At 35.9% G+C, this 13,114-nt stretch overlaps 1 protein-coding gene across 1 annotated transcript in view; it reads right to left on the reverse strand.

Moving 5' to 3' along the window:
- The window catches only part of LOC134659834 (C3 and PZP-like alpha-2-macroglobulin domain-containing protein 8), a 230,875-nt gene that overhangs the window by 138,763 nt on the left and 78,998 nt on the right, over positions 1 to 13,114 (reverse strand). Inside the window, exon 3 of the mRNA XM_063515545.1 lies at positions 10,396 to 10,574. Coding sequence (XP_063371615.1) covers positions 10,396 to 10,574 — 179 coding nt within the window. The remainder of the gene's footprint in view (positions 1 to 10,395; positions 10,575 to 13,114) is intronic.

Consider the following 13,114-nt stretch of genomic DNA (forward strand, 5'->3'; position numbering starts at 1 on the left):
TCCACTGCGCTTTAATCTTGAAGGCTTATCTAGTACAAGAAATATGACCTGGTTAAACTAAACATAAGCACTGAGCAAGATATTTTTATCTAGAAGCTACTATTAGAATTAAAAATTAAAACATGTTTGAAAACCTAATTAGCTACTAAATAGATCTACCTAAGAAAACTGCTGCGAAGAGCGAGTATGACGCATATCATATTTAATTGATTAACATACGCTAAATAAATAGGTAGGTATTAAAATTATCTTTCGTACATACATACATAGTAAATAGATAGGTATTTATAATAGGACTTTTAAATTACATAGCTGCCGGTGGTCAAGGCCGCAGTAAAAGGAACCGGTGTACTACCTATATTGAAAATCTACTGTAACTTCTTATAACACTTGCAAGTTCTTCCATTATCCTATTCCCTAAACTTCCTCGCCAATTTGTCTCAGCTACGCTCACGGTACGTGAATCTGTTTTGCCCTCGAAATAATTAGAAAAGTATTCGAAACTCAGTTTCAGGTGAATTCAATTTAAACTTTCGAGGAGGGCAGCATTGCTTACCTAATGACTATTTGAAGACATTCAGTAATCCCGTTCTTGTCACATCGTTAACAATAAGTGATTTTGAAAGTAGGTAAATTAAGAAGAAAATTGTATAAACCTTTATAGAATAGTTAAGTCATTTGACGAAATTCAACATTGAAAACAAAGAAGTTTGATGAAACAAAAATCGTAAACATGCAAACATAATGGCCAGAAATTATTGAAATGTTACATAAAACCCTAGAAAATGATTGAACGGTTACCTACGTGTAAGTCTTGTAACTCGTGTAAGGGCTTTGTATTGAAGAAGGCGGTCTACCGAAGATAATGTGTTATGTGAACTCTATCTTCAAATTAAGCAATATAATATAAGTATTGTTTTATTCTAGGTCAAATTATTATTATTGAAAAAAATGTAATCATAAACACCAATATATTTTACCTTTTACCTTATGTCATACTTAAGATGACAGTCCATTTCCAACCGCAGCTGCACTACTGTTCATTTTGACAGTAACAGCGACGCGTTCAGTACCAGTGTGCAGCTGCGGTCAGAAATGGAATGTTACCCTTAGAAATTTAAAATCAAAGCCCAAATGATCATCTCACCTCAATTATAATATGAACCGCAGCGGGCTTTCGAGAACTGGCATAAGAAAACCATTACGCGTTTCAAGATCGTACTTCAGTCGAGAAAAAAAACTACAGACTGAAGAGCAGACCGCTTGCCAGCGAACCAAAGGGATGGTTAAAGACAAGACTTTTTATTGCGAAAAAAGAAAGGCCCGTAAAACGCAACTCAATAGCCTAGAGTGTTGTACTTAACTCTACTACGTGTGAAATCCGAAATCATTTTAAATGGATTCAGAGTTCGGGATGAAATAAATAATTGCACTTTGCTTCTTTGTAACAAGGAAAAATGTATAGATATGCTTTTTAGCGATAAGAAGATTATTTTAATCATAGCTTTTTTAATAATTATTAAAGATAGAAGTGAAAAACAGGTTTGTATAAAACCTGTTTTTCATTTTTAAATGCTCTTAACTTTTATAATAATGAAAAATCAAACGGTCGCTAGTCTTTGATGTTTGCCAATTCTACGAATGCCGGTAAAATCTGTCTGTGCGCCGGAAAATTGGAACCTTTTGCAGGAAATTTTATTTACCATGTTCGATTTACAAGTCCGATGCAAGTTCAGCAAAGAAATGCGAGTATTTACGTATGTGTATGTTCCCAACCCGAAGCTAGTAAGTATGGTATTTGTTCTGATACTTGACTTTTGGTTTTAGATGTGTGTAGGTACATATTTGAATTTACACAAAAGAAACAAACAGAAATAATAGTTAACTTTTATCTTAAAGTTTAAAAAGGTTTTTGTTAAAATAATACTTTACGACGATAACATGACGTGTATCGGTTTATCTATCATGCAAAAATTTTGTCGATCTAAATAACCTCGCTGGTGACAAGAATACTTTTTAAAAAGACAAAGAAATTCTAAATTGACTACTTAGTATTCCTATTTCGGTGGCGAGCGACGTGAAATTTCCATAAGTACAAAGCAGCGATATTATTATACGAGTACCAACAATATAATATTTTGTTCGCGAGGAGTCCTCCGCATAGAAGATTTGGATGGATACTTCCTTTGTGTGGAGTAACCAATATATTTTCAGAGTTTGTGTTTTGAAGTATTGGATTTAGCAATTGGTTCGAGCTTAAAATCTCTCTTAGCTCTCTTAGGTATAATCTCTTTGACTTGGGCTACTATGTTTATATATCATAGGATACATTTAAAAAATCAGTAGCTTGATTAACAATGGTATGTATAGACCTACCACTGTTAACCTTTTCGACGCGAAACACAAAAGCTGTCTCTCAGACGCCACGTCACCGAAGTGTCAAAACTGAAATTGAACTTTATGCATATGCACCTAGGTTTATGTTGCTCTGTGGGCTATGACCGATTAATACGTCTTTGGTGTTGGACCTGCGGTGCGTATACGGTCATTGGCGTCCAAAAGGTTAATCAAGGTACTGTTTTTTTAATAAAACGGGTTCTAACTACTCTGAAAATATTTAACAAGTATAAAAGACTGTGTAAGTGACAGTACCCGCTCCTTTTAAATATCCCACTAGCAGGAAGGCCTGGCAAGATCTAATTTTTCCGTTTCATCAGACGGCGCGCAGCTGACACCGGTTCGTTAGTCGCTGCAGCAAATCCGATTTCTTTGAGACGGAATTAGCAATCGCTTTGACTCGTTAACACCTGATGCTGAATATTGGAATGGCGGGCAGGAAGATGCCGGGACAAAGATTTGGATAAGACTTAAATAACTATATAGAGATTTGGATAAGACCTACATATATAGAATTAAATAAGTAGTTATATATTTTCTCAAATTAACTTTATATATATAGGTATGGTATGTGAAAGTTGCTTCATGAATAAACATCGCAAGTACGTACTTACATTTTTACAGATAATAAAATGAATAAAAAAGGTGTTATATTTTAACATTCAACGCCACCAGCTGCGTGTGCGTAGACGTGCGCTAAAATGTTTGAGCCGCGCACGCACACGTCACGCAAACGGTGCGCCGTCTTTCATAAGGATCTTTATTATATTCTTAACACGTTTCATTATATTTTTAAGATCATAGTTTATTTAATGGTCTCGTAGTACTATTATATACACTAAAGAAAAACTGATTAAAAACGTTACACTTCTCGGGTAGAACTGGTATCGCCGTTTTCAGCTTTATCTATGTAAAATCTTGAAAGACCCATTTTGGCTTTACCATATCCTTCAGGACTAGTCAAATCCAAAAGCTTTTCAAGGTAGTCAAGAAATTACAGTGTCTAAAGAAGCTCTGATAACTGTTTATCAAAATGAAAATAAATATTTAAATCAATTTGATTTAAGTACAAAAAGGTACTATCATTTCAATCCTATTCATTTCCAGGGGATATTATATATATCACCTGTCTACGTTGATTCTCAGGAAGATACATATTAATTACTAACGATTATTGATTTAAATTAGACAACAACGTTCAATAAAACAGCCCACATTTCTCATTTCCAAATATTAACATCAATTAACGAGATACAGCGTTAATTAGTCTAGCGTTGCCAAAATAAACATTCCGTTAGCAAATACAGATCCCGTTTAACGATATCGGAACAGCTTAGCAGTCTGGGGTGTTGTTACAATCGCTTTCCGAACGGGAGATGAGACCAACGCACACACCTACCAGTATAAGTACGCCTTTAATTTGAAACGAATGTCGAGTTTCCAGTTATACTAGTTCTCCGAAGCTTTAGAATCGTTGACGATGGATTATGAATGTGAAAACACGGTCTGGTTCACTAGTTATCGGAGATCGTGATTCATTAAGGGCACGAGAAAGGGCTGAAGTGTTTTGAGATATTTACACCGGACGCTTGCTTCTCTCCACTGGTTGCTAATCACTAATCAGATTGATAGTGATTCAAAATTCATTGAACTCTATCGATACACATTAATCGTAACACATTAATCGTAACAATTAAGTAATCGTAACACATTAAATTATTCGTTTTATGAAAATAAGAATATTTCTTAGTTAACAAATAGCTGAAAATTCTAGTTGTGTAGGTATATTGGTACTTGAAAACCGGTGTGATTGTATATTTAGTTACTGAAAACATGTAAGGTTACTTATGTATTATAATCTGTAATAGTATTTAATAAGAGATATGGGATAAACATTAGATATAATTATTACAAGTGCTGGTGACCTAGCGGTAAGAGCATGCGACTTTCAGTTCGGAGGTCGCGGGTTCGAACCCCGGCACGTACCAATGAGTTTTTTGGAACTTATGTACGAAATATCATTTGATATTCACCAGTCGCTTTTCGGTGAAGGAAAACATCGTGAGGAAACCGGACTAATCCCAACAAGGCCTAGTTTACCCTCTGGGTTGGAAGGTCAGATGGCAGTCGCTTTCGTGAAAACTTGTGCCAATTCCTGGGATTAGTTGCCAAGCGGACCCCAGGCTCCCGTGAGCCGTGGCAAAATGCCGGGATAACGCGAGGAAGATGATGATAATTATTATAAGCTTTGTGATAGGTGTAGTACAAGTCGTCCTTACTAAACTCTAAACAACATACCTAGCGTAAAAAAGAAAACCAACGATAATAAAGACTAATAACATAAAACAATAATAAAAATGTGTAAGTAATGTTGCGCAAATTTTCAATAAAATAGTGAAGTTAACGAGGAGGTAGGTACAATGGAATTTAATTTTGCGTTCGTGGGAACTAAATAACCGGATATACTGCATTGCAGAAGAAGGACATGACAAACGCTGCCTCGACGCGACGAGGATAAATGTTTAGAGATTGTTCCAGGAAACTTATCAAAAGTCTATCTCTCTCCGGTTCTCGCAATAATGGGGAAAAAACTAGAGATGCCACGAATATTCGGCAACTATTCGGTATTCGGCCTATTCGGCCACTTGGCCGAATATTCGGTATTAGGCCGAATGTTGCCTACTATTCGGCCGAATACCGAATATCTGTTGCACCTACTTAAAACGAAAAATTGCACAATATAAATAACCAAAAACTATGTAGGTATATTTAGAATGTGTTCTTACGAAGACGCTTTTTTGAGCATTTGTTGATTAAAAAACATTTTATTTTTATCATGAGTCTGATTTGTTTGACTCTATTCTTTAATTATATGTTTAACAAAAATATATCATAGCTAACGTCATCTAACGTTGAGCTTTGTTGGCGATCAGTTTTCATAATAATTGTGACTCAAAATGTTCGCATGTCATGCCGAATATTCGGTCACCGAATATTCGGTATTCGGCCGAGAGAGGGGCCGAATATTCGGTATTCGGTCAAAACCACTATTCGGGGCATCTCTAGAAAAAACGTCTGAAAATAGAATGCTAATCTAGGTTGACTCTGACTTAAGTCAAGAAAAAAAACAACTGCTTTATTTTACCTACTAAATCTGGTACCAACCCAAGTTGCCCAGAAATTTGCCTTATATGTTTATTGAATAAAAACGTGGAAGTACCAATACTTCCACGTTTTTATTCAATAAACATATAAGGCAAATTTCTGGGCGAGTGCAGATATAAATAGCATTCTTGTAACTTAATACAATTTAGGAATAAAGCTCTAATAGATTGATTTTTAATCTCCTGTAATTCTAAGACGGACTACATCGGTATTAAATTATTTTTAACCTTTTGATATTACCTTGTTTCATACCTACTCACCAAATAAAAAATTATATATTGTGGCTATGTAGACTTTTATCCTGACATGTATATTTAATTTAAGCGTTAATTTTGTTGTTAACGATCCATGTCATTCCGTTTGCATTTATCTGTTTTCTGCAATAAGGATATCATTAACGCAATATTTGGAATGATGTTCATCAGAGTTGGATTACGCTGCAATTATATTGAACCGCTCAGCTATTTAAAAATCATGTTTCATTTTATTGATTGTTTGATTGATCATTATAATTTTTATTAAGGTTTCTTTACTACTTGTAACTTGTACATTTTCGGGCGTATCGGCCAAGCAAACAAAAAATACGCAAGATATACCTTAAGTAAGAACGAACAATCTAAGGGCCCGATTCGGATTTTGTAATAGACATCTATTAGATATCTTTTAGACATCGCCAAGATACGATAACGATATGTTTAAGATCTAACCATTCTAACCTGTAAAATTTGACATTTCCGCGATTCTGGAGATACTCTTGAACGATTTCCACAAGATATTACTTAGAGATCTAATTCACATCTAATAGATATCTAAAGTCATTTTTTTTATTCGGTAGACTAAAATGACATTTCATAGTATGAAATGACGTTTTATGTTCATACTATGAACTGTCATTTCAGTAGGGATTGCAATCCGGTCCGGCGGATCCGGTAATCCGGCCGGATCCGGTAATCCGGCCGGATCCGGTACAAGTTTCAACCTACCGGATCCGGCAAATTTCACCGGATCCGGTCTCGGATTCGGTAAAAGGAATAAAACCGCTAAAATATAAAATAACAGCTTAAAACACTGCTAAAATTTAAAAGTTCTCGCCAATATTCGAACGTAATTCTATTTTAATGCTGCCCTCCCCGCGTTCCTGCTCGCAAACAGCAACACAACAACTTGTTTGTTAGTTGACGCCAGTCTTCTATCGACGAAATATGTGTCGTCGTAGTGTTGGTTGAGATTCCCGTGCACCGTAAGTAAGTACTGAATTGTTTTATATTAAATTAATTGTGTTGTTACATGAGAATATAACGTACATGTTGTTTCGTTTAATTTAGTACAAACCATTATAGCCCAGTTATAATAAGTTTTAATTTAAAATAGAATGAAGAAATATTTATAAGACTTCATTCAGCAGTCAAGTGTAGTAGAAAAATATCCTTAACAGCGCATAGAACGCTAAAAAACGTAATAAAATACGTGACTGGACGAATTTTTCATCCGCAATACCAACTCGGCCGGATCCGGCCGGATCCCCGGATTGAGGCCAAAATCCGGCCGGATCCGGCCGGATTCAAAACCAGACCGGATTGCAATCCCTACATTTCAGTCTACCGAATAAAAAAATAGACTTTAACACGATCTATCGTAAAAGTGACATTGGTTGTCCGAATTGCGCTGCAAAAGAGAACTAGTTGAAATCTAAACTATAACGTATCTAGAATGGATCTAGTACGTGTCGTCTCTTGTGAATATCTTGAAGTTCGAATACGGCAGTAAGCCTCCTCCACTTTACAAAGTTTTAGTACGTTATGTTGTACTATTTCAACATTTGAATACTGTAATAGTAGAACTTTAGCGTGACGGGCGGGGCGATGCGAATCGTCTTTATGGCATGAAGTGCACAAAATTTATATTTATTCAGAATCCTTCCCTACACTTAGAAGTTTCGCCTTTGTAAGTTTTTATGGCGTATCATAAGAAAAATTTACGTTTATGATGTCTAGAAGTCAGGTTACTTTACACTATAGAGAATATATTTTTGTACAAAATAACTAAAGAACGGGGCATTTTAAATACAAAACTCCATGTGAGACACAGACATAAAATGTATTAAAACAACTCTTTATAAAATTTGTCGTTTTGGAGCGAATAAGCCGAACAATATTCGACGTACCGTAAAATGGGGTGAGTAGGGTCAAAACTGAAATTCAAACCTCGATAAAATTTTATTTTTACATATGAAAACTGAATGGTGTATATAATAAGTGTTCCGGACGTTTGTATTTTAGTTTTTATTTTATTTTGGGTAGTTCCATTTCATAACTTTGACGATAAAGAGGAAAACCCACCTCACCCCGTAGTGCCTCGTATTTGGGGTGAGAGGGGTTTTCATACAAAGGTGATTTTGGAAGATTGTTGGATCGATTTTTTTTTATTATGCGTATTACTATAGCTCCATTTTAAATTGGAATACATTATTTTTGTAGCAGCAGCCTTAAAATCCCTTTTCACCCCCCTTTCAAACCTTCTCTCCCCATTCATAACCCACCTCTCCCCGCGAAACCTACTCACCCCGTTTTACGGTAATAAACGTGAGTGAACCTATTTATTATTTAATATAATTGGCAATATTTTTATTCTTGATATCTTCTATATATTTGCAGCGTAGTGAAGTAAATTGCTGTCCAGAACTAGAACATAATCTGAACTAACGACCTATGGTGAACAGGTTTGCGATTAGTTTCTGCTATTTGTTCCCTCTGCTTTGCATTCGGCTCATATACGCGGGAACATTGTCTACATCCGTGTCCAAATTTACTGCTTTAACAAGTGCAGATTAACCCGTGTAAGCTATATGAATAGTATGTGAAAATGTGAAATAGCTGGCATGAATACAACCATGCGTACATTATAGGTACCTAGGACCTACATATGTTTGGCTGCCTAATAGGTTTTTTATGAAAGATAGAAATGAAATTGTTAGGAGAATATAAATATATACAGAATGACAGAATTAAGCGATGCTTGGAGTGTTAATTTTGTGAAAATTGTATGAACCCAACTACCTTTGTATGTAATTCAAAAGCTCCCAACCTATGGTCCAAAATAAACTCGAATGTCTTTGTTCAGGTGTGATAACTATTTGAAATTCGTAGTTCTATAGCATAATATTTTATTAAATCCAGACAAAACCAAACAGAACATTCGGCATTATACTTAATTAATAATTACCTACGACTACGTAGGTATTGAACTATGGACCATAGTTATAGTACTGAACTTGAGGGGTTTTACGGAACTTATTATTATAACCTCCATGTTGTGAATTGTACTTATCGATTGTATGTTTCAAACCGTTTTAACTGCAAGAACGTAAAAACTTATCAAGATCGAAAAGAAAGGAAATACCTCTGTATTCCCTATTCTCGTACTACATATGTACTAGAAAGATATAAATCAGCTTTTCAAGTCAATCATATCCTCATTTTCCATGTGATACATAGTAGACATACTCGTATATCTCGTAATCCATTAAGAACTTGGCACGTCGTCAACGGAAACATATACCTACGCCAGAAACTTCAGCTAACTTAAAACGCATGTTATCTCAACTTATAGGTATTCCTAGTATAATTTCACCCTGAAGATCCACAACAGCTATACTGGGTCAACTAAATCTTGTCAGTAAATAGGAACAAAAAAAACTATACTCATCCTTTTCTTTTGGGTGCAAGTATTAGTGTTAGACAAAGATAGTATGATTCTCTCTGTCTATGTTTGAAATCAAACAGACCTTTGACACACTATATTATGTAGTCGAAGATCATAATAATACTGGTTAGCCTAAGATTAATCGATTGCACGCTTGTCAACAGCAATTCTAGACCCTTGGTCCGTTTGTCAATATATTAACCGGAATGTCTGACGATTTATGCTTAGTACTTATTGCAGTAACTTTTAACTTTTAAAATTGAAAAAACAAAAAAATATTTATCAACTAAGAGTTTACAATTTCTTAAGGGTTAGGCACGCCTGTATCGCGGCGACCAATACCAGTAGTAAATAGGTCGTTGTAACAAAGAGTGTTAAAAACGGTTGACAATTTTACTTAAATATGTACTGTAATACGATTAAATAAATAAATCATGCATATTTGAGGACCTTTGTTTCACATAACTTTTTGAGTCATAACTCATAATGTATTGTTTGTCATATTACCATTAATTTAGTCCTAAAATTGAAACCGTTAACTTTTCAGGATTTTCGTAAGGTTATCCTATAGAGATTAGGTTAGGTTTGTTTTATGGAAATCCTGAAAATATACGCATTTATAAACCAAACAAATTATGACTAACGAACCTTATCGAACTTTAAACTTTTTGGGAAACAATAGAGACCCACATTTGAACTTGTTTTTAACGTAGTAAAGTGAATAAAATTACTAACCGGTTATCATTTGGCTGGCCGAGGTCAGAAGTTTAACCTCATTGTCGTCGTCCCGTCTCCAGCCTCACGGTGACGTTGAGGGGGTCAGGCTGGTCTCCGGCGCGTCCGTGCAGCGTGACTAGGATCGCCGTAGTCTTGCCGGGCACCGGCATGTTTGAACTTGTTTTTAACGTAGTAAAGTAAATAATATTACTAACCGGTTATCATTTGGCTGGCCGAGGTGAGAAGTTTAACCTCATTGTCGTCGTCATGAGTCTCCAGCCTCACGGTGACGTTGAGGGGTTCAGGCTGGTCTCCGGTGCGTTCGTGCAGCAGGACGAGGATCGCCGTGGTCTTGCCCGGCACCGGCATATTTGAACTTGTTTTTAACGTAGTAAAGTAAATAATATTACTAACCGGTTATCATTTGGCTGGCCGAGGTGAGAAATTTAACCTCATTGTCGTCGTCCTGAGTCTCCAACCTCACGGTGACGTTGAGAGGGTCAGGCTGGTCTCCGGCGCGTCCGTGCAGCGTGACGAGGATCGCCGTGGTCTTGCCGGGCACCGCCGCCTCTGGTGCGACCACCGAGAAACCACTAGAATAGAAGACAATATTTCGTCAGCCATCAGAAAATTTGATGTAGTAGGTACAGTCGTAGGTACAGTCGGCCAAAAATGTGGTCTACCACCCTACGGTTGAGGTTCCTTTGAACGTCATGAGACAACAAGGTCGATTTGACATGAATGTCAGTGACAATTGTCAACCTTAGCGATCGTTAGATCTCGCAGAAACTTTAGTCAAAACTGGTAGACCACTTTCTTGGCCCACTGTACATATCTACTTCGTGGACACTCGCTTACGCTAAAGCAGAATCAAAATGGGTGTATGCGGGAGGAACTTAAATTATTATTCGATATAATTCGAGAGATGAATACAAAATTTCAGGAAACGGGTGCTGCTTGTATGGCTTGCTTAGCTGCATTTTATTTTAATTTAATTTAATGAATTGAATGCAGTTTTTGGCCAGGTGTATTGATAAGGATTCATTTGCATGATGTCAAAAAAAAAAAAACAGCTAAACAGCTGGGACATGTGAATTTTACAACAACTTTTATGTAAAATCCTTTTTATGTGCAAATAATTTCTTTAATGAATTATGAATTAAGTAGGTATATGGAGCATAATATTTTTTTGTGCTTATGAGTTACTTAAATATACTTGGTCAACCAGATCTTGACAGTAGAAAAAGGCGGCAAATTTGAAAAATGTAGGCGCGAAGGGATATCGTCCCATAGAAAATTTGAATTTCGCGCCTTTTTTTACTGTCAAGATTTGGTTGACCAGCTATAATTAAATTAATTAACTTAGAATTGACTTTTTCTTTTACAATTTTTAAGTACACACTTGTACTAATATGAAAGTCTTGTACTGTATTGAGATATCCTAATTTCAATTTCCTTAAATTATCATAAATATGGGTCAAAAACAATTAATCTAGTATGGACGCAAAAATGGCAAATATATTTTTTTGGCCAAAAAACAACAGAAAGACCGTTCTACTAAAATTAATACTTAAGGAAACTTGTCAGTCTAAATGGAAAACCGGACAACAAAATAAACTAAATCGTAGAAAAATCTGGGCTAAACTTCGTAAATACGACGCGCAAGTACGTTCGGGCGTTTTTGGGCATCTCTCTGTTTACAGAAGAGCAAATATATAGTTCGGCTGAACCAGTCGCGCTGCTTCCTGTTTGAACGTGTCTCTGCGAAACAGCGTTTGTATTTCCTGATACTGTTTTGTTAGTTATAAACTGTGGAATGAAGCGGGATCTTCATTAGAATTCCCATTTGAAACTATCGCTTTGTTTTGTTTGCAAGTGTCTCCGCTTGCCTCTTTATTCCTGAAAGAGCTCAAGAGCCGTTTGTTAAGTGTGCTTTGTGGCTGAAGTGCTGTTTGTGTTTAGTTTGAAGCGGGGCTTACGATCATAATGAGTCAGCAGGAGCTAATGATGTAGGAAAATCTTCGAGGTTTAACTCCAAATCTAGTAACTTACGGTCTTATACGGTATTTAAAGGTTGACAGAGATTTAACATAACTTAGATCTAAATTATGTAATTAACATGTTTAATTGTATTCCCATTGATTCTAGTAGGTACATATTTATTAACCTCATTACTAACTGTCCGTGTAGGTAACAATGTAAAAAGATATTTAATTAGATACAAAACTGAAATCATTAATTGACAAACATATTATTCACCTGCCTGGCGCGTATCTATATGAAGAGTTCAGTTTACTCCTATTATTGCCAATGTAAAATAAAGTGTTATAGGTAGTCGTCACTTACATAAACCTGTACCGGTCCCAGTTTGTATTTTAAGCAAAAATTCCGAGACAAATGGCCCCATAATGTCTCTATTTGATAAGGGTTGCAAGTCGATATGTCGAACACATATCCAGCACAAAATTATTCCTTTGACTCAAGCTTTTTATACAGGATGGAACACTATGAGGGACTTTCCCACGAACGGGGATTGTTCAGATTTGTAACGTATCTTTTTTCGCAAGTAGGTACACCATGTTAATATTTTCTATCGTTTTCAAGTTACGTGATACAGCTAGTGAAAATTAAATGAAAAATACTGCTTGTTCAATCCTGATTAGCATACCTGTGTTCGGGGCACTTTTTATTTGTATTATTTTTAACTAAAAGGTTGGGGTTCTGGACGCCTATAGAACTGAAACACTCTGTATATTTGCCGAAATGTATATGAAATTGGATACCTACTTTTGTATTGACGACGTTGTTTTTTTGTGACAGTTTCTTATTGCTAGCAATGCGTTAGACAGTTGACAAATGATACCATACTTATTTTGTACTTGCTCAAATGGCATTCGACTTTTAATGACAACGCGTGACCCCGCTGATGCTAAACTTAAGTGTTGATGTTGACGTGCCATTGACAAGTTTTTATCTTATCTTATACCTTTAAACGAGCAATTCTTGTTTGTTTATTTATTTATTTATTTATATATATATTTCGGCGATCTCGGAAACGGCTCTAACGATTTCGATGAAATTTACTATAGTATGGGGGTTTTTGGGGACGAAAAATCGATCTAGCTAGGTCTTA

This window comes from Cydia amplana, chromosome 2 (genome assembly GCF_948474715.1).
Source record: "Cydia amplana chromosome 2, ilCydAmpl1.1, whole genome shotgun sequence".
Classification (NCBI taxonomy): domain Eukaryota; kingdom Metazoa; phylum Arthropoda; class Insecta; order Lepidoptera; family Tortricidae; genus Cydia; species Cydia amplana.